The following is a 23,338-nucleotide window of genomic DNA, read 5'->3' on the forward strand; positions in this document are numbered from 1 at the left end:
AACATAAGCAGAACACTCTTCGACATAAATCACAGCAGTAGTTATTATTTTTTTTTTTTGACCTGTCTCCTAGAGCAATGGAAATAAAAGCAAAAATTTAAAAACGGGACTAAATTAAGCACAAAAGTTTTGCACAGCAAAAAGACCATAAACAAAACAAAAAGGCAACCTACACAATGGGAGAAAATATTTACAAATGACAAATCTGACAAGGGATTAACTTCCAAAATATACAAACAGCTCAGTATTAGAAAAAAAAAAATCACAAAATATGCAGAAGACCTAAATAGGTATTTCTACAAAAAACATAAAGATGGCAAATAGGCACATAAAAAAATGTTCAACATGGCTAACTGCTAGAGAAATGCCAATCAAAACTATAGTGAAGCATCATCTCACATCAAAAAGTCTACAAATAATAAATGCAGGAGAGGGTGCAGAAAAAAATAGAACCCTCCTACAATGTTGTTGGGAATGTAAATTGATATAGCCACTATACAGAACGATATGTATGTTCCTTAAAAAAGTAAACATAGAGTTACCATATGATCCTGTAATCCCATTCTTGGGCATATATCCAGAGCAAATTCTAATTAAAAAAGATATACACACACCCCCCTATGTTCATAGCATATTTACAATAGCCAAGACATGGAAACAACCTAATGTCCATTGACAGATTAATGAATAAAGATGTGATGTATGTATGCATATATGTATATTATATGTGCATGTGTGTGTATATATATGTGTGTGTGTGTATATGTGTGTAATATTACTCAACCATAAAAAACAATGACATAATGCCATCTGTGGCAACATGGATGGACCTAGAGATTATCATAATAAGTGAAGTAAGCCAAAGACAAATATCATATGTCAAATATATCATATTCCACTTATTTGTGGAATCTCAAAAAAGTAACAAATGAACTTCTTTATAAAACAGAAACAGACCCACAATATAGAAACCAAGCTTATGGTTCCCCAAAGGGGAAAGGTGGGGGAAGGGATAAATTAAGAGTTTGGGATTAACATATACACACTGCTACATATAAAATAGATAACCAACAAGGACCTACTGTATAGTACAGGGAACTAGATTCAATATCTTATAATAAGCTATCAGGGACAAGAATCTGAAAAATAATACATACATATATATATGTGTATGTGTGTGTGTGTGTGTGAGAGTGTGTATTGAATTGCTGTTGCTGTACACCTGAAACTAACATGACATTCTAAATCAGCTATACTTCAATTAAAAAATAATAAAAATAAAAATGAGATTATAACCTATGAAACAAACTTAAATTATTATGAGTTATTAAAAATACTTATAAACAATACTAGTGCTTCTGTTAAATCTGTTACTTTTGAAATGAAGTTCATTATCTACATGTTAAACATTATTGATGGCAAGGCAAGGCAAATGTGATCATGAGTTTCTGTCAGATTTTGCTCTTAAGGTATAGTCTCCAAGTTTTTTCATACATACACCTGTAGCTTTCAGTAAGAAGACACTAGCAAATCCTTGCTTAAAATTGACCAATGCAGAAATATTTTTCTACTAACATATCTAAGAAAATGGGTTTAAAAAACAATGTTAGACAATGTTACCAGACTTTTTTTCTTTCCTTCTCTCTTTCATTTTTTACATTAGTTTCCTTACCTCCAAAAAGGTGGAATGCTTTTCTGCAGTTTGGTAGGGGCCACTTTGCAGAGCTGGATTTCTGAAAGCTTTGTTTTCTTTTCAAATATTCTTTAGTAAAGAATGTTTTTGTGGCATTGTTCAGTTCTAGAAAAAAGCAAATGAAAATAGCATTTTAAAACATTAATTTGAGTAAAATGGTAAGAACCCAAAAAATTATTGTTGCAGTATTCTGATAATAAATTCAGATCTCTTTTAAGACAGTGAAGACAAAAGTGGAGTCAACTTTGTTTTTAACCCAAGCAAACAAAATTTCTCTGAATTTGATGCAACTTTGATATGCCTACACATAGAACATACACCTACTGAGCAGCTCCTATGTCAGATAAAACACCAGAAATGAAAGAAACAGTGATGACTGAGATATAGTCCTTGCCCTCAAGAAGACTGCAGTCTAAAAGATGGTAATAAACAGGTACACTATAAAAGGGGGAAAATATGTTATGGGTGCAACAACAGAGTAACTAGAGTGCAATCATGGCTCAGGAGTGATAATGAAAAGGAAAAATCACTAGAAGCTTTTACTTTATAGTTTTATTTCTTTCCATATGTGATGGACTGACTGTGTAGAGTCTAATGCTGCTGATATGAAGAAATCAAAAAAATGTAGAAATAAATTCTCAACCCTTCAGAAACTTGTTCATGAGTTAAAGAGAAAAGGAAAATATTCATTTGAAGTAAACAAATACCAATCAAAAAACAAATATGATGATATTCACTTTAGAAAAGAGTCTCTAGAACATGAGCCAAGGAAAGCAAGGCATAATCTGAATTGAACTATTTGATGGAGAAGTTCTTCCCAGGGAGGCCAGTGTAGAGCTAGTTACTACTAGCTGAGAAGTACACAAGTCTTTCCGTCAATGGTGCCCTCTTACTTTCATCCCACAATTATTCCTGTACTATCTTCTCAGCTTCCGTCCTTTCAAAGGCTTTGAGCTTCTTCTCTAACCAGTTACATCAAATTTTCTCTATTTTTTCTAACTACTCTCTTGGATTTATTCTTATCTAAGCAATGGACGCAGTCCATGGGGTCGCTAGGAGTCAGACATGACTGAGTGACTTCACTTTCACTTTTCACTTTCATGCATTGGAGAAGGAAATGGCAACCCACTCCAGTGTTCTTGCCTGGAGAATCCTAGGGACGGAGAGCCTGGTGGGCTGCCGTCTATGGGGTCACACAGAGTTGGATACGACTGAAGCGACTTAGCAGCAGCAGCAAGCAATGGACAGGGAAAACATTCTGGAAGTTTACATTTAACAACAAAAGAAATAAGGCCAAATAAGGAAAGTTAAGTAATAAACCTGCAATTCTCTTTAACTCCCTTCCCCAGTCTACACCCAAGGGCCAGTAATTCAAGCACACAAGATAGAGAAAAAGTATTTTCATAGTCTATGTACTCATTGTGTATGTTGGAGGTTGTTATGGCCAGTGAATGTTTTAACTTTCACGCGTTTAATAGTTAAATCATTTCAGATTGGATATTCTCAGTGTTTTCTGCAGCAGTGCACATGTATTTTATCAAAGTCCACTTTGCCCACTGCCTGTGAACAGCCCCTTAGTAAAAGGTGGTCATGGCACTACTACTTGGTTAAAATGACTCATCAGTGTCATTCATAGTGATGAAGAGAATGGAGGAAGTTATCCAATGACTTACAACACATTTACTTACATAACAATTGTCTTCTTGTAGGGCTTATCCTTAAGCAGTGATAACTATAAATCACGGTATTTTCTGAGAAATTAAAAATCCTATGAAATAAGCAGGATTGTGTTAACAATTAACTGTTGGACTCACAACTTCCTAAATGCCTTTAAAAGTAAGACCAGTGTGGTGGGTAAATTATTTCTTGTGGGAGATAATATAAACCAAGGAGAAGAGTTTGCAACCCCCAAATTCTTATTCCTTTCCTTTCTTTTCCTCCTCTCCCTCCACCTCCTCCCTCCTCTGGAGAGCTTGTACCCTTGCTCTAAAATGCTGATGCAAAAACCAGAGGATATCACTGCACTGGCCTCTCTTAAAATGAAAACTTACTTGGAAGTGTAATTGCATTCAGTAAACCAGATCAAAAAGACATTCTTGTGAGAGTCATCCAGAAGTGCAGTTTTGAGAGCTGGTCACAAATCAGATTTGTCTTAGAGGGTAGATGACAGAGATAAAAGTAATAATGATAACTGTGATTTTTTTTTTCTAGCTTCAAGAACTTAATACATGATGCACTTTTAACCTATATAACAAACCCAAATGGAAACCAAAGAAGGAAAAGTTTCAAAAATTATTTATAATACCTAAGAAAATTATGATCAGAGGAATTACTTTATTAAATGTACAAAATGATATGGGAGATGTACCTACAATGTTCTGTTGAACATAAATACATGTGTCCATAACGTAGCCTTATGAAATGTTGGAAGATTCTACACTTGATCTGAAAGACCTTTGGAGAAGAGTGGATCCAAAAGCCCTTGTCCCTCCATCTGCTGGGCCAAATAAGAACTGGGTTCTAAAAACTAATACAATTATGTAAAGTTTAAAAATAAAATAAAATTTAATTAAAAAAAAAAAAAAAAGAACTGGGTTCTAATGCTTCCTAACGGTGGCACCTTTCATAAGCTGTTGAACTTCTCTTTGTACTTGCTTTCTGCCTCATCTCTGGCAAACACTTATCCTGCAATAGCTATGTGCCTGGCACTTTGCTGGTCTAGCTAGAAATACAGAAATTAATTAAATCTAATTCCTGTCTGCTGGGCACTGTACTAGATCAGTGATTCCAAAATACCCGTCTGGAGCCTGGCTATGCATCAGAGTTGCTGAGGGGATTTGTTAAAAAGACAATTTCTAGGACCTTGCCCAGATATTACTGAAGCAGAATTGCTGTGGATGTGACCTAGCAGTCTGTACTTTCTATAGGCACCTTGGATAATTTTAATGCACAGTCAACCACTAGATGAAATGACCTTAAATCCTTTTCTATTCTAAAAGCACCTGAATTTATTTAAATAAGTTAAACCTTATCTCTTACAGTTTATCTGCTATAAACTGTACAAACCTTACCCAAGGATGTTGTTCTTTCTACAGAACTACATTGCTTCATTCTAGTGGTATTTGAACTTGGTACTGCAGGATTTTGCAACAGATAACTATTCAATACTAACTTTCTCTGAATTATTTAGAAGAAGCACTAAGAAAAATCTGAAGGCAGACCAAGACGCAGGGCTCAGAGTAAAAGGTGATAAAAACTACCTTTCTCTCCTCCTTTGTCAACTCTACCTATTAGGGAGCAGAGGCTTCTTACTACAATATATTATAATGTATTGAATGAATCAATATTTCATATCATTCAATATGATGGAGAAGGACAAATCCCTGAGTATCCTAGGAAGAGTCTAAAGTCTATTCAGATGGTACATTTAAATGTGGTGGCAGTACCAGTGGAAAACAGCAGCATCTTTGTGTGACACTACCATAGAAATAATAAGTAAGTGTTAAAAGTTATAGTCTTCTTGACTTGGCTGAGTTGCAAGAGTCAATTACCAAATACATAAAAACATAATTCACTTTATTACAGGGTGTATTACCATGAGTTTCACGGTATTGTACCATAAATAATAAAATAAGGACAACCACAAACAAAGCACAATTTTGAACTACAAGCAGTACCAACAGGGTGGTATAACTTTGATGTCTGCTTTATGCTCAAACTGGAGAAGGAAATGGCAATGCACTCCAGTATTATTGCCTGGAGAATTCCATGGACAGAGGAACCTGGTGGGCTACAGCCCATGGGGTCACAAAAAGTTGGACACGACTGAACAACTTTCACTTCATTTCACTTATGCTTAAATATGGGCAATTTTATATTTAAAAGCTAGTTATAATTAAGTTATATTATAATTTATAATTATTAAGCAAATATTTGTTAGTAATATTTTAAGCATTCTGCTAAGTATAAGAGTTAAAACTGTGAAACATTCTTTTCTGCTCTACAAAAGACACTGTCAAGTGAATGAATAGTTGATTCACACAGGCTGGGAGAAAATATTTGCAAAAGGCATATCCGATAAAGGACTGTTATCCAAAAATACCCAAAAAAGTCTTAAAACTAAATAGCAAAAAACCCAAAAAACTCAATTAAAAAAAATGGGCCAAAGACCTTAACAGTCATCTCACCAAAGAAGATATGCAGACAGCAAATAAACATGTGAAAAGATGCTACACATCATATGTCATCAGGGAAATGCAAATTAAAATATTAATGAGATACCACTGCCCACCTATTAGAATGGCCAAAATCCAGAGCACAGATAACACAATTTCTGGCAAGGATGTGGACAACAGGCACTCTCAGTCACTGCTGGCAGGTATACAAAACGGTACAGCCACTCTGGAAGATGGTTTGGTGGCTTCTCAAAAAACTAAAAATACTACATACAATTTAGCAGTCATGCTCCTTGGTATTTAGCCAAAGAAGCTGAAAACTTAGGTCCACATAAAGACTTGCAAATAGATGTTTTTAGCAGCTTTATTCATAATTTCCAAGTTGGAAGCAACAACCATGTCCTTCAGCAGATGAATAGATAAACTGGTACCTTTAGACAATGGAATATTATTTAGTGCTAAAGTGGTCCCATGGGCTGTAGCCCACCAGACTCCTCTATCTGTGGAATTTTCTAGGTAACTATACTGGAGTTGGCAGTCATTTCCTTCTCCGGGGGATCTTCCCAACCCAGGGAACAAACCTGGGTCTCTTGCATTGCAAGCAGGTTCTTTACCATCTGAGCCACCAGGGAAGTCCCCCAAAAGAAATAAGCTATCAAGCCCCAGGAGGACATGGGGGAATATTAAATGTATATTAGTAAGTTAAAGAAGCCAATCTGAAAAGGCTACATACTGTATGATTCCAACTACATGACATTCTGGAAAAGGCAAAACTATGAAGACAGTGAAAAGATCTGGGGTTGGGGGTGAAGGCTGAATAGGGATGAATGAATGAGGAGCAGAGGATTCTTGGGGCAGTGAAAATACTCTCTTTGATACTCTAATGATGGATATGTGTCACTATACATTTGTCCAAATTCATGGAATGTACAACATCAAGAGTGAACCCTAATGTAAACTATGGACTTTAGATGATAATCATGTATCAATACAGGCTGACAGAATTTAACAGATATTCCACTATAGTAGAGAGTATGGGTAATGGGGGATGTGTGTGAGGGGGCAGGAGGTGTATAAGAAATCCCTCTATCTTCTACTTAATTTTGCTGTGAATATGAAACTGCTCTAAAAAATAAAGTCTATTAAAAAATATTTAGAAAACATTTTATTCAAACAGTGCACAAAACTAACAGTGCTGAGAACAATGCTGCATCATAATATCAGAAGTTTTTAATGTGAAAATCTCATTTTAAATAAAAATTTAAAATAATTTTTCAATAAAATTTTCGATTTACAAAAGCAAATTGTGAAATAGACATAGTACATGCATGGTGGTGAGAGTTGTCTTTGAAGAAAGCTGAGTGGCGAAGAATTGATGCTTTTGAACTGTGGTGTTGGAGAAGATTCTTGAGAGTCCCTTGGACTGCAAGGAGATCCAACCAGTCCATTCTGAAGGAGATCAGCCCTGGGATTTCTTTGGAAGGAATGATGCTCAAGCTGAAACTCCAGTACTTTGGCCACCTCATGCGAAGAGTTGACTCATTGGAAAAGACTCTGATGCTGGGAGGGATTGGGGGCAGGAGGAGAAGGGGACGACAGAGGATGAGATGGCTGGATGGCATCACTGACTCGGACGTGAGTCTGAGTGAACTCCGGGAGTTGATGATGGACAGGGAGGCCTGGCGTGCTGCAATTCATGGGGTCGCAGAGTTGGACACGACTGAGTGACTGAACTGAACTGAACTGAGTAAGTAGGTAACCCTAAGTTGTGAGGTAATGGCTCAGTGGTAAAAAAGTCTGCCTGCCAATGCAGGAGATGTAGGTTTGATCCCTGGGTCTGGAAGATTCCCTGGAGAAGGAAATGGCAACCCACTCTAGTATTCTTGCTTGGAAAGTTCCATGGTCTGAGGGGTCTGGCAGGTTAATTCAGGCCTATAAGATTATTATTATAAATGCAAAAAAGCCATGACAAACCTAAGTAGCATATTAAAAAGCAAAGAAATCATTTTGCTGACAAATATCCATATAGTTGAAGCTATGGTTTTCCAGTAGTCAAGTACGGATATGAGAGGTGGACCATAAAGAAGGCTGAGTGCAGTACTAATAGTTTTGAACTACGGTGTTGGAGAAAACTCTTGAGAGTCCCTTGGACTGTAAGGAAATCAAACCAGTGAATCATAAAGGAAATCAATCCTGAATATTCACTGGAAGGATTGATGCTGAAGCTGAAGCTCCAAAACTTTGGCCACCTGATGCGAAGAGCCAGCTCACTGGAAAAGACCCTGATGCTGAGAAAGACTGAGGGCAGGAGGAGAAGGGCCAACAGAGGATGAGATGGTTGGATGGCGTCACTGACAATGGACATGAGCTTGAGCACACTCAGGGAGACAGTGAAGGACAGGGAAGCCTGGTGTGCTGCATTCCATGGGGTCGCAAAGAGTCAGACATGACTTAGTGACTGAACAACAATGGCCAATTATAAATACAGGGCACAGTTATTTAGAGGCACCCAGTGGTATTATGTTTTAAAAGGATAGGTATTAAAAGGATAGGATATATGTGTCCAGCTATCTCATTTAGATGACTAAAGTCCTTGTTTCCCTACTTAAAATTACATCTCATTATTATGAAAGCTTGATATTTGACTTCACTTTATTCTGTATCAGTGAAAATATATAAACTATCTTAAAATTGTCTTCAGAGTTTCAGTGGCAATGCTTGATTTACACTTCTGCAAGAGGGGCAAAAAAGTCTCACTTGCAAGGGACCCTAGCTCTCCTAGTGAAACTCATATTGTACCCATGTGAGCGCCCAGAAATGTTTGTCTATAAGGGGAACAATGCCAGTTAGAGAAAACTTGAGTTTGCTACTACAGCTTGCATTTAACAGAATCTGACTACTTGGACTCAAGAAATACCAATAAGTCTCAGATTCAACTTTTCAGACCTGGCAGGTTCTCACCCTAGGGAGGCTGCATGGTCTCCTAGTAACTGAATGTCCTATGTGATTTGCAGTCAGAGGAACTCTGAGTGTTGGGAAAGAGAAGCCAACCAGGAATATGTCATTCGGTACTGATGAATACTTATCTATGTATCCTCTGAATATAAAATTTAACCTGATTTAATACCCTTTCCTATTGAACTGTTTAGAGTTAAAATCTAGCTTAAGAAGCCCCATTCGCCAACGAAATATGTAGCCTTTTCTAAAATGAGCTTGAACGTCTGGAAGTTCATGGTTCGCGTATTGCTGAAGCCTGGCTTGGAGAATTTTGGGCATTACTAACATGTGAGATGAGTGCAATTGTGCAGTAGGTTTGAGCATTCTTTGGGATTGCCTTTCTTTGAGATTGGAATGAAAACTGACCTTTTCCAGTCCTGTGGCCACTGATGAGTTTTTCAAATTTGCTGCCATATTGAGTACATCACTTTCACAGCATCATCTTTTAGGATTTGAAATAGTTCAATTGGAATCCCATCCCCTCCACTAGCTTTGTTCGTAGTGATGCTTCCTAAAGCCCACTTTAACTTCATATTCCAGGATGTCTGGCTCTAGGTGAGTGATCACACCATCAGGATTATGTGGGTCGTGAAGGTGTTTTTTGTACAGTTCTTCTGTGTATTCTTGACACCTCTTCTTAATATCTTCTGCTTCTGTTAGGTCCATACCATTTCTGTCCTTTATTGAGCCCATCTTTGCATGAAATGTTCCCTTGGTATCTCTAATTTTCGAGAGATGGAGCTAGAGCGCCTGAGACCTCGTTGCAGCGGCGGGACTTCCTCTGACTTAGTGGCAGACATCCTGTTTCGTTTTAACAACACTGAGCTTCTACACGTGTGAGGATCGGTGGTAGACACTATAGTGATTGGAAACGACTTGCTGATCAAACCTGGGGCCCGGCAGTGAAAGCACTGAGTCCTACTCACTGAACCGCCAGGGAATTCCCCAAACCTGTAAAAGAAGTGTTACTCCAGGCTGAAGGAAAATGATCCGAGATGGAGAGCTGGATTTGTACAAAGGAAGGAAGGTTCCGGAGCAGTGGGCGGTGGCTGTGCAGCACTGCAGTGGCGAGTGGCGGCTGCCTGGAGCCGGGGCTGCTGAGAGGAGATATCCCACGTCCAAGGTCAGAGAAACCTCAGTAAGTCGGTGGGTGCCGAGAGAGGGCATCAGAGGGCAGACAGGCTGAAACCACAATCACAGAAAACTAACCAATCTAATCACATGGACCACAGCCTTGTCTAACTCAAAGAAACTATGAGCCATGTCATGTAGGGTCATGGTGGAGAGATCTGACAGAATGTGGTCCACTGGAGAAGGGAATGGCAAACCACTTCAGTATTCTTGCCTTGAGAACCCCATGGACAGTATGAAAAGGTAAAAAGATAGGACACTGAAAGATGAAATCCCCAGGTCGGCAGGTGCCAAATATGCTACTGGAGATCAGTGGAGAAATAACTCCAGAAAGAATGAAGGGATGGAGCCAAAGCAAAAACAACACAAGTGGATGTGACTGGTGATGGCAGCAAAGTCTGATGCTGTAAAGAGCAATATTGCATAGGAACCTGGAATGTTAGGTCCATGAATCAAGGCAAATTGGAAGTGGTCAAACAGGAGAAGCAAAAGTGAACGTCAGCATTTTAGGAATCAGTGAACTAAAATGGACTGGAATGGGTGAATTTAACTCAGATGACCATTTTGTCTACTACTGTGGGCAGGAATACATTAGAAGAAATGGAGTAGCCATCATAGTCAACAAAAGAGTCCGAAATGCAGTACTTGGATGCAAGTTCAAAAAAACAGAATGATCTCTGTTCGTTTCCAAGGCAAACCATTCAATATCACGGTAATCCAAGTCTATGCCCCAACGAGTAATGCTGAAGAAGCTGAAGTTGAACTGTTCTATGAAGACCTACAAGACCCTTTAGAACTAACACCCCAAAAAGATGTCCTTTTAATTAGAGGGGACTGGAATGCAAAAGTAGGAAGTCAAGAAACACCTGGAGTAACAGGCAAATTTGGCCTTGGAGTACAGAATGAAGCAGGGCAAAGGCTAATAGAGTTTTGCCAAGAGAACGCACTGGTCATAGCAAACACCCTCTTCCAACAACACAAGAGAAGACTCTATACATGGACATCACCAGATGGTCAACAACGAAATCAGATTGATTATATTCTTTGCAGCCAAAGATGGAGAAGCTCTATACAGTCAGCAAAAAAAAGACTGGGAGCTGACTGTGGCTCAGATCATGAACTCCTTATTGCCAAATGCAGACTTAAATTGAAGACAGTAGGGAAAACCACTAGACCATTCAGGTATGACCTAAATCAGATCCCTTACAATTAAACAGTGGAAGTGAGAAATAGATTTAAGGGACTAGATCTGAGAGACAGAGTACCTGATGAACTGTGGATGGAGGTTCATGACATTGTACAGGAGACAGAGATCAAGACCACTCCCAAGAAAAAGAAATGCAAAAAAGCAAAATGGCTGTCTGAGGCAGCCTTACAAATAGCTGTGAAAAGAAGAGAAGCAAAAAACAAAGGAAATATATACCCATTTGAATGCAGAGTTCCAAAGAATAGCAAGGAGAGATAAGAAAGCCTTTCTCAGTGATCAGGGCTATAGTCCATGGGGTCGCAAAGAGTTTGACACAACTGAGCGACTAAGCACACAAGCATAGACACAGTATGATAAAGACAAAGTGCTAAGTACTTTTCAGTGTTGAGATGTATACTATTATTATTCTGCATTTAAAGATACTAGTGGATCCTCAAAAGGTTATCATAGCATGCATCCTCAGCTTCCAAGAATTCATGATTGTCTGTCTTCTGTATGAAAAGAAACAGGACTTCATCCTCCCTGCCCCACCATCATATTGAATGCTGTATATCTTGATTTACTTATTTATTTTTAAAAACTGTCAAATTAACACATTCCCATGGTTTAAGAAATCCAATGATGTAAAAGAGCATTAAAAAAAAACCCCAAAACAAAACACCAATGAAGATCTGTTCCACTCCTTCTATCTCCAGCTCCACTCACAACTCCAAAGGACTGTTTTAAATATTCCTGTTTGCTGTTTTTTTTTTCTTTCCTGGTGTTAACATCCGTAAGTGCAAGGCAGTTTTTTCAAGATTTGGTTTACAAGGCACTAACTGCGGAAAATTCTGAAAGAGATGGGAATACCAGACCACCTGACCTGCCTCTTGAGAAACCTATATGCAGGTCAGGAAGCAACAGTTAGAACTGGACATGGAACAACAGACTGGTTCTAAATAGGAAAAGGAGTACGTCAAGGCTGTATATTGTCACCCTGCTATTTAACTTCTATTCAGAGTACATCATGAGAAACGCTGGGCTGGAAGAAGCACAAGCTGGAATCAGGATTGGTGGGAGAAATATCAGTAACCTCAGATATGTAGATTATACCACCCTTATGGCAGAAAGTAAAGAGGAACTAAAAAGCCTCTTGATGAAAGTGAAAGAGGAGAGTGAAAAAGTTGGCTTAAAGCTCAACACTCAGAAAACTAAGATAATGGCATCTGGTCCCATCACTTCATGGGAAATAGATGGGGAAACAGTGTCAGACTTTCTTTTTTTGGGCTCCAAATCACTGCAGATGGTGACTGCAGCCATGAAATTCAAAGATGCTTACTCCTTGGAAGGTAAGTTATGACCAACCTAAATAGCATATTGAAAAGCAGAGATATTACTTTGCCAACAAATGTCCGTCTAGTCAAGGCTATGGTTTTTCCAGTGGTCACATACAGATGTGAGAGTTGGACTGTGAAGAAAGCTGAGCGCTGAAGAATTGATGCTTTTGAACTGTGGTGTTGGAGAAGGCTCTTGAGACTCCCTTGGACTGCAAGGAGATCCAACCAGTCCATACTAAAGGAGACCAGTCCTGGGTGTTCACTGGAAGAACTGATGCTGAAGCTGAAACTCCAATACTTTGGCCACCTCATGCGAAGACTTGACTCATTAGAAAAGACCCTGATGCTGGGAGGGATTGCGGGCAGGGGGAGAAGGGGATGACAGAGGATGAGATGGCTGGATGGCATCACTGACTTGATGGACATTGCCGGGAACAGAAGCTCTGCCCATGGCAAAGGTCATGAGGAAGGAGGCTCGGCATACGCAAAGGCGGGATCAAGCCTCAGGAGTCCCCCTGGAAATTCTTGAGCATCTACCCCCAAAACCAGAGTCTGCCTACTTTTTGCTTTGTGCTCTCACTTACACCTCTGACTTTACGGGGGGCTGTCCCCCATTACCTCTCTCTGAAAAAAAGAGTTAACTTACAGCTCCAGTTAATAAAGTTCCTTGGTGTGATAGTGTTTCAACCTACAAACTCCTTTGGAAGTCCTCTAGCATACCTGAATAGGTTTTTCTGGCCACATGTGATTGTTCAGAGCCTCCCAACTGTGAGAGGCATAAGATGTTCTAAACTGTCTAAATACCGATTCATTTGAGCAGTTAAAAGATTGATTAGAAATTGTATTGGTGAAGGGTTTTTCACTTGTTGGGCCAATGTTTGCTGCTAAGTCTCCATATCCCTTACCTACTGTGTCCCTGGCAGTGTATTGATTAATATAATTGGTGTAAGTAATAGCTTTAATGTTTGTAACCTTGGACCCTTGAGTTAATTCTTTTTCTTGTTATAGCCCACCACACCTTTGCCCTATAGGAATGCAACTTTATCTAATGCTTTTGGAGGGTGGCGCCTGACTAATCACCTTTAAAGAAAAATAAGTTTTCTGAAGAAAGGATCTTAAAATGTTAACAGGCCTCCAGGCCAGAAGATGATGCAAATCACCTAAACTTTTGCATATGGTAAGTTTGCAGGAAGAAAGCCTGGCTTACTGCATGACTCTACCCTTTTCTCCATTATCCTCTATGCATAACTTAAGGTATAAAAACTACTTGGGAAAATAAAGTGCGGGCCTTGTTCACCGAAACTTGGTCTCCCCATGTCGTTCTTTCTCTCACCTTCTGGCTGAATTATTCAGCCTCTTTTCTCCACTGAATTTCCTCACTGAGCTATCTTTATTTAACCACTCTTTATATCCTTAATTAACGTTTAATTAAGCAATTGTTTCCCGATCCTCACCGACGCTGTCCCCGCTTTGAATTCCCTGGATCCACCGGGGCTGGACCCTGGCAGGACATGAGTCTGAGTGAACTCCAGGAGTTGGTGATGGACAGGGAGGCCTGGCATGCTGTGATTCATGGGGTCACAAAGAGTCGGACACAACTGAGCAGCTGGACTGAACTGAACCGTGAGCCATATGTTAAAGGATTTAGGGTGAAATTGAATAAAAACTTTCATAGTTATTATTTTAATGTATATAATAAACAAGAACATCAAATATACACATTCACAAATACATTGTTAAAGATAAGGCTGAAATAAGTATATTTTAAAACTATGTTGATATGAAGAAAACCCTTAAGTAAAAAAATAATTCAGGTGGTATGTGGATATAGTGAAAATTGAAAAGGTGGTAGGAAAATGACAGAAACCTGAGAAACAATGCTCTAATCATTATGCTTAATTTTCTATTTCTTTTTTATAATAAAATATTTATTTCCATATATTAAAGCTCAAGAGTGACTACACTAAAAGGCATTATGAAATAGATATGCCTACTAGTAAAGAATGAATTTGTACACATATACAATGGAATATTACTACTCAGCCATAAAAAAGAATGAAATAATGCCATTTGTAGCAACATGGATGCAACTAGAGATTATCATACTAAGTGAAGTCAGAAAGAGAAAGACAGATACCATATAATACCACCTACATGTGCAATCTAAAATATGGTACAAATAAACCTATCTGCAAACAGAAACAGACTCACAAACATCGAAAACAGACTTGAAGTTGCCAAAGGGGAGAGCACATGGGAGGGGAGGACTGGGAGTTTAGGATTAGCAGATATAAACTATTATATTTTATAGGATGGATAAACAACAAGGTCATATTGTACAGCACAGGGAACTATATTCAATATCCTGTGGTAAACCATAATGGAAAAGAATATAAAAATAAAGATCGTCTATATGTATATAATGAGTCACTTTGCTGTACAGCAGAGATCAGCACAACATTGTAAATCTTCTTTTTATATTTCAATAAAGAAAAGAATGAGTTTTGATTTCAGAGGCAATGACTATATTGTACAGGATGAACATAAACATGAAAAAGTTGAGGCAAGGTAAATGCAAGAATAAAATCACTATTAGCATATGAATTAACAGTCCAGACTGTTTGGTACAGAATAAGAGAAAGTATGAAATACCCTTAATGGGAACAGAGACAACAGACCAAGACCAATTACAGGCTATTACGGCAGATAAAAAGAGGAAGTGTGATCTTTTGGATGAGCTATATGTCCTGAATAAAGCCCAGCAGGACATCTAAAATTCAGACTGAATCCAGGACAATTTTTCACTGTGTGGGACTGGCCCAAACACTGCAGGGTACCTGTTATCCCTGCCCTGTTGACTAGATACCAGTAGCATCCTCCTATTATTGTGGCAGCCAGAATATTCCTGGTGAAAAAATCATAAGCCTGCTTCATACTTAAAATTCTAGATTAGTTTAAATTTCATTTATTTACTTAGGGACTTCTTCCCTGGTAGCTCAGAGGGTAAAGCGTCTGCCTGCATGGCAGGAGACCTGGGTTTGACCCCTGGGTTGGGAAGATCTCCTGGAGAAGGAAATGGCACCCCACTCTAGTACTCTTGTCTGGAAAATCCCATGGACGGAGAAGCCTGGTAGGCTACAGTCCATGGGGTCGCAAAGAGTCAGACACGACTGAGTGACTTCACTTTCCCTTTCTTTCTTTCATACACAAGGTGAAGACTCAGCCATTGTATTTTCCCATTTCCAACGGAGTTCACCAGCACTACTGCTTATCAGCACCTAGTTTCACCATGTAAAGGCAGAGGAGTAGTGGCATGGGGTCAGTGGTCTAAAAGGAGACAGAGGTTGAATGGAGGAAAATAATGGAAGGAGGGCAGAAGTTCTCCTTGTTGAGGTTTGGGTGCATCTGAATGGGGTGAGAGCAGCAAGTGACTTCACAGTTGAGAGTTCAGTTCCACTGACCCTGTGGCTCTTTATGTAATACTCGAGACATTTACATCTTCCATATGACCATGGGCTGGGATTCCTGCAGTCTATAGTAGGGCTCATACAGGGGTCTCCCAGAGTCAGTCTGCAGTAGGGGCAATGCCATGCTTGTTTTGAAGGCTTCAGTCATACAATCGATTCAAGAAAATATGATGCCTTCCCTGAAAACAAAACCATGATCTCATTGGCTAAGGGATTCTTCCCCACTTTCTTGGATGACCCTCACTCCATTTAACATTTGTAAGCCATAGCCTTTCCCCTTCCTTGGCCTCCTGATGAAGGTGGCTGGCAGATTCTGTCATGCAGCATGTTTGACATCCCTGAACAGATCTGCTATTGGGGTGCTAATGTGGGAGCTCCTTGTCTGGAAGAATGAGGCTGTCAGTCAAGAAATGGAAAGGTTGCCTCTAGCCAAAGGTCTTCTTCCTTGGCCCTGCCCATCCTGGAGTCTTTTCCATCTTCATAGACAAAAGAACTCTTAGTTAATTTGGGACACAAGAATTTTTTCCCCATCTCACAAGCAGGCTTAGAATCTTCTATGTGCAAAGCTGATTCTGCTATTTTCCAAACTGACTTTACCATTTTATACTTCTATCAGTAATATATGAGTTTCAATTTTTCCATATCCTTGTCAACACTTATTATTATCTATCTTCTTAACTATAGCCATCCTAGTGAGTGTGAAGTGGTATCTCATTGTTTGATTACTGAGCTGGTACGGCAGGTTTGCAAGCATTCATGCAGTTGATTGGGTATACAAAACTTATTTTTATAAACTCATTCTTCTTTGCAGATGGGTTCTTGGATTTTCTTTAGGGGAAGAAAAATGTGCTATGTGTTTTCTTCAGCTTTACTATGAATAAAGTACATACTTTGATCTTAGTTGGCCTATGGTTGAGGTGAGAATGTGGATACAGAAATTTCCTTCTCGAAGGTTTAGCACACAGTGGTGCACTCAATAAATATCAGCTCTGCTTTCAGTTCAGTTCAGTCACTCAGTCATGTCCGACTCCTTGCAACCCCATGGACTGCAGCACGCCAGGCCTCCCTGTCCACCACCATCTCCCGGAGTTCACCTAAACTCATGTCCATTGAGTTGGTGATGCCATCCAGCCATCTCATCTCCTGTCGTCCCTTTCTCCTCCTGCTCTCAATCTTTCCCAGCAACAGGGTCTTTTCACATGAGTCAGCTCTTCGCATCAGGTGGCCAAAGTTGTGGAGTTTCAGCTTCAACATCAGTCCTTCCAATGAACACCCAGGACTGATCTCCTTTAGGATGGACTGGTTTGATCTCCTTGCAGTCCAAGGGACTCTCAAGAGTCTTCTCCAACACCGCCGTTCAAAAGCATCAATTCTCTGGTGCTCAGCTTTCTTTCCAGTCCAACAGCTCTGCTTACTTCTATCATTTTTCCCTTTCTCCTTAGCAGGTTTCCATGTTCCACATTCATTAGTTTTCCCTGTTTCTATTTGTATCAAAATACTATATTATATCCCATCTTTGCACGGTAATTATGTAAACAAATCCTTGTTCCAATTTTACTGTCTTCAAGAATAAAGACCTTAAAACCACAAGAAGGTTCAGAAGATCTGGAGTTTGAGGGAAAGACATAGTAGTCATCCTCAGACATTTATAGATTTATTCTTTGAGACTCCAGAGGGAAAAACAAAGGGCGAAGGATGAGAAGAAACAGAAGTTAGACTTGAGCAATAAATAATCAGTAGGGCTGCTCCAAATTTTAATGGAATGTCCTTGACACTGGAGATGTCCAAGTAACGACTGAAAAACTAGTTAGGATGCTTTAGAAAAGATCTCAGCATTAAATAGAGGAGTAGAGATGAGGAACTGGTTTCATCTCTGAGTCTACGATTTTAACAAAGTTCTAACGAGTTGGCAAGCACTCTTCTATGAACTGGAGAGTAACGAATTATGCTATATATGATTTTCAATAACTTTCTCATAATAATTCATAAAGTACCTTTAGAACTGGAACAAAGAGGTAGTCAAAATAATTAGGCAATCATGTTAATGAAAGACAACAATTACCTGTCTGAAAAAAGACTCTGGAAATAATTGTCCGACACAACGGGCAGGGAGTGCTGGCAGGATTGTCTTTGGCAAGGGTCCGTAAGCAGGGCTCACAGAAGATGTGGTGGCAAGGGTAACACATGTAGGGGTTGAAATAAACATCCAGACACACTGCACAGATGTAGCTCTCCTTTTCTTCTGCATATTCATTGTCATCATCTGTACTCATCTCATTATCCAAAGTCTGCAAAATATAAGCAAAAACAATTTCTCTTAGTTCAGTATGAGATTGGTTTCCTTGAGAAATTGATTTCATATTTTGTTAAAGTCAATGAAAATATTTATGAGAAGCAGGTTTATCTGTTTTTGTGCATAATCAGTGACAGAAATGCTACCTTGCAAAGTGAGAAGAAACTAGAAATGTACATGAAAAACCCAGAAGTCTTAATTATTCATTTTAGCATTTTTATATAATGCTAAATGTTAAAGTATAGTACCAAAAAAACATTAAGTAAACCTTTATCTCTATTTAACCAGAACTAGTTAAGTAAGTGTTAGGTCCCAGGATGACAGATTCCCCATCTATCCTACTCCCACCACAGCAAACAAGCTACTGTCACAAGATTACCAGCCTTATATGGGCATTTGCACATGAATAGACCTGAGGGCTTCTGTTAGGTCCATACCATTTCTTATTGTGCCCTTCTTGTGTCTCCTCTTCCTATTGTGCCCATCGTTGCATGAAATGTTCCCTTGGTATCTCTAATTTTCTTGAAGAGATCACTAGTCTTTCCCATTCTATTGTTTTCTTCTATTTCTTTGCATTGATCACTGAGGAAGACTTTCTTATCTCTCCTTGCTATTCTTTGAAACTCTGCATTCAAATGGGTGTATCTTTCCTTTTCTCCTTTGTCTGAAGCTGAAACTCCAACACTTTGGCCACTTGATGCGAAGAACTGACTCATCTGAAAAGACCCTGATGCTGGGAAAGATTGAAGGAAGGAGGAAAGGGGGACGACAGAGGATGAGATGGTTGGATGGCATCACTGACTCATTGAACATGAGTTTGAGTAAGCTCTGGGAGCTGGTGATGGACAAGGAAGCCTGGCGTGCTGCAGTCCATGGGGTCGCAAAGAGCCGGACAGACTGAGTGACTGAACTGAACTGAGACCTGAGGGCAAGAGGAAGTCAAACTTCAGCTTCACACTACGCAGGCAGCATTCTTTATTCCACATTTTGCACCTTCCTGGACCTCAGAGACAATAAAACACCAAAGCCCAAGGTATGTCAGGAAAGAGATATTGCAAAGAAACTTGTAGTAATTCTGGGATCAGCCTTGCAGCTGGAAAATACTAGCCTGCTCCTCTCTCCCAAATGGAATAGTTAAGAAAGAGGCTATTAACAGGTAGCTAGGAAAGAGGCACTCAGGTTAGCAGCACAGAGTCTGGTGGCACAATTCCTGTTACTTAACATCACAATGTTCTCATCTGTGAAGGTGCTATGTGAGAATTAAATGAGGTAATCCACATAAAGCATTGAGCACAGCACAGCCTGGCATACGACAAATATTCAATAAATATTATCCACAGCCATTCTTCCCTCCTACCTTTCTCACAGGCCCAATAGTTTTGGTTAGAGTCTTGGGAAATATTCCTTAAACAAGGCCTGGCCTCAGTCCACTGAGGCAAATGGTGTAGATGCTTTTCTCCTCACTTTGATGAAAGTGAAAAATGGAGATCAACGATTAATATTTGAGTAGACTTTGGGCTTTCTAAATATTTTTAGGTTACATGAAATGTAAAAGTTACAGAAAAGAGGCAAACAGAGCCTTGAAGATACAGAAAAGCCTTTCAACTGGATAAACTGTTACTTGATTTATCCAGATGGCCTTACTTCCTGTCAGCCTCTTTCTGCCACCTGTAGGTAATTTCTCTCTTTATGAAGGACATATTCAAGTTGTTAACTCATTATTTTAATTGGCTTTCTGATTTTTCTTATATACTTGTAAGCATTTTTACTTAATCTGGTTACTTGTTGTTATTGGTTAGATGTGTTGCAAATTTTTTTCCTTTCTTCTGGTTTGCCTTTTCACACTTCTCATGGTGTTTTTGATGAAATGAAGTTCTTAATTTTAAAGAATATTTTTCCTTTATGGTTAGTAATTTTTGTGTCTTATCTAAGAACACTTACCTTTTCCCAAGGTCATTAACAGAGTATTATTTTGCATTTAATAATATTTAATCATCTACCTGAAGTTGATTTTCAGTATGGTGTATATTAGGGGTAAATTTCATTATAATTTCTATGTACTTATTAATTGGTGTAACCCATTTATTTCAATGACCTTACTCTCCCTCCACTGTTCTTAAGTGCCACATTGTTATTAAGAGGCCAAATATGTTGACTTCTATTTTGCTCCATTATGTTATTGTCTATTCCTAGACGCTTACTCCTTGGAAGGAAAGTTATGACAAACCTAGATAGCATATTCAAAAGCAGAGACATTACTTTGCCAACAAAGGTCCGTCTAGTCAAGGCTATGATTTTTCCAGTGGTCATGTATGGATGTGAGAGTTGGACTGTGAAGAAAGCTGAGTGACAAAGAATTGATGCTTTTGAACTGTGGTGTTGGAGAAGACTCTTGAGAGTCCCTTGGACTGCAGGGAGATCCAACCAGTCCATTCTGAAGGAGATCAGCCCTGGGTGTTCTCTGGAAGGAATGATGCTAAAGCTGAAACTCCAGTACTTTGGCCACCTCATGTGAAGAGTTGACTCACTGGAAAAGAATCTGATGCTGGGAGGGATTGGGGGCAGGAGGAAAAGGGGACGACAGAGGATGAGATGGCTGGACGGCATCACTGACTTGATGGACGTGAGTCTGAGTGAACTCCGGGAGTTGGTGATGGACAGGGAGGACTGGTGTGCTGTGATTCATGAGGTTGCAAAGAGTCCGACATGACTGAACGACTTTCACTTATTGTGGCCTTATAATAAGCCTCAATATCTGATAAAGGAAATCCTTTCATCTTAAAGTCCTTTCTGCCAAACCTAGGATGCTTTCCTAACTTACCTTCATTACTGTTTCAGCAGCATTTCATAAGTAGACCAGGACCTCTTTTTTGCCACCTACTTGATGCTGCCTTCTTACATTTGGAATAAAAAGAGACTCCTTACAATGCTCTACAGAACTCTGTAGGATCCAGTTCCAGCCTTCATTTGTATCCTCCAAATTGAGCTACGTTCCAGTTCACCGATCTTCTGGCTCAATAAACACACTGAACACTTTCTCACCGTAAGGCCTTCAGACATGATGCTTTGTTTCTCTTAAAAAGTGCTTACTCCATTTGAATGATTACAAAATAAGATAAAATTCTCCTATCTCTCCATATACACCTATATGCATTTCATCGAGATGCAGAGATCAGTTTTCTACACTCTGAATTTGGGCTCTGCCATGTGACTTGCTTTGGTCAATGGAATGTAAGCAAATGTGATGCAAATAAAGGCTTAAAAAAAGCTTGTGCACTGGAATAGTCCTCTCCTGCTGATCTTGGGAACTCACAAGTCCCAAGATGTGAACAAGCTTAGGCTAGCCTGCTGAATAGTAAGTGACATATGGTCCAGCTGCTTCCATTGTGACTGCTGACAACAAGCCAACCATCGGACATGTGTGGGTACAGCCAATAATTGTCACCTAATTGCAAATGTACTGGTGAGCCCAGATGATATCATGTGGATTAGAGACAAACCATTATAGCTGAACGCCAGCCCCAACTGCCAACTCAGAAAATTTTGAGTGAATATAGGTTGTTGTTTTAAACAACTAAATTTGTTTTGTTACATAACAAAAATTAGTTGACACATTCTTGTCTATACATGGCTCAATTTACCTAATTTAAAAAATTTTAAATATCAACTTCTCCAAAGGATTTCACTGTTATTCTATCTAAAGTTGTTCTCTGTCACTACCACTTAGCTGCTTCCTCATAATTTTTATTTGCCTATTTTTCATTAAAATTTACTTTTTAAATTAAAAAGTAAATTTAAAATTAAAAATAAATTTCTATTAAAATTTATTTTAAAATTTAAAATCTTCCCAACCTAGGGATCAAACTGAGGTCTCTTGCATTGTGGGAAGATTCTTTACCATCTGAGCCACCAGGGAAGCCTGAGAATACTGGAATGGGTAATCTATCCCTTCTCTAAGGGAGTTTTCCAAGTCAGGAATCAAACCAGGGTCTCCTGCGTTGCAGGAAGATTCTTTACCAGCTGAGAAATATAAATCCCTCATTAAGAATCCAAACAGACTGCACACATAGAAGACGGATGATACTTAGCTGAGAGCAGTTCATGTAAAGAGACAGAGATTTTAACTGACTGGAAGCTCAACATGTGATGCAGCTACTTAAAAAGTGGGTTGATGTTCCGACCACTTTATATGATCACACCGTAACTGCAGCTACTTTGAGGGCCCCAGACAAACTATAGTTATCCACAGAAATACCCTGAAGGCCAGGGCAGCATGATTTCTGAAACTTTCTCATACAATGTGCTTTTAAAAGACTGAGGATATTCACTCAGAAAAGTATTAACAGGAGACCAGATATTCAAGTATTTGTGAAAGAGAGATCATAATTTTTCTCTGTGTAGTTCCTATGATTAGATCTAAAAAGGAATGAAAGGTATGAGAACGCCGACTAAAATAGAAAATAAAAGAAATATCTATTCATCAACCAAAGTGATATAACAACAGCATAAAATGTTCAGTCTTAAATAGTATGTTTGCCACAGAGCTAAACATTTGCCTGATGTTTCCTACCAAATTGGGACTTAGAAATACGGTGACCAAAGTTGTACATATTAACTAACCTCTTCAGCACTAAACCCTTACAAAGTAGACACTATTATTATCATTTTCCATATCAAAGGAAAGTGAAATATAGACAGATCACTTATTGAAACTATGAGTGGAATTTCAACCCAGCCAATATGGATTAGAAGCAACACTCTATCACCAATTCTTAAGTGAGTTACTATACTTTGAACAGTCCCAGCAAATAATAAAAGTTAACGGATGATGATAATATATGTAAAGAGGAAATGAAATTTAGATAGGATTTATAGGGAAGTTAGAAATATCAAGACATCATCATCATAATCAACAAATGAATATAATAGGTGTTCAACTGTTCAACTGCTTTTGGCCCCATAGAAATTATCCTACAAAGTCAACCAAATATATTGAGTCTCTCATGTTCCTCTCCAGGGGCTTCAAGTCAAAGATAATGAGATAATAAATAGATAAATA

At 38.9% G+C, this 23,338-nt stretch overlaps 1 protein-coding gene across 13 annotated transcripts in view; it reads right to left on the bottom strand.

Annotated features, from left to right (window-relative positions):
- The window catches only part of RNF180 (ring finger protein 180), a 297,228-nt gene that overhangs the window by 54,404 nt on the left and 219,486 nt on the right, over window positions 1-23,338 (bottom strand). For all 13 annotated transcript variants that reach the window (XR_008704945.1, XM_055555005.1, XM_055555000.1 and 10 more), the window contains 2 exons: window positions 18,049-18,274; window positions 1,673-1,798 (listed from right to left, as the gene is read on the bottom strand). Coding sequence is in view for 12 of the 13 variants with exons in the window: in XM_055555005.1 (XP_055410980.1) it covers window positions 1,673-1,798; window positions 18,049-18,274 (352 nt within the window). In the remaining variant the exon portion in view is untranslated. The remainder of the gene's footprint in view (window positions 1-1,672; window positions 1,799-18,048; window positions 18,275-23,338) is intronic.

Source organism: Bubalus kerabau, chromosome 18, assembly GCF_029407905.1.
Source record: "Bubalus kerabau isolate K-KA32 ecotype Philippines breed swamp buffalo chromosome 18, PCC_UOA_SB_1v2, whole genome shotgun sequence".
In the NCBI taxonomy this organism is placed as follows: domain Eukaryota; kingdom Metazoa; phylum Chordata; class Mammalia; order Artiodactyla; family Bovidae; genus Bubalus; species Bubalus kerabau.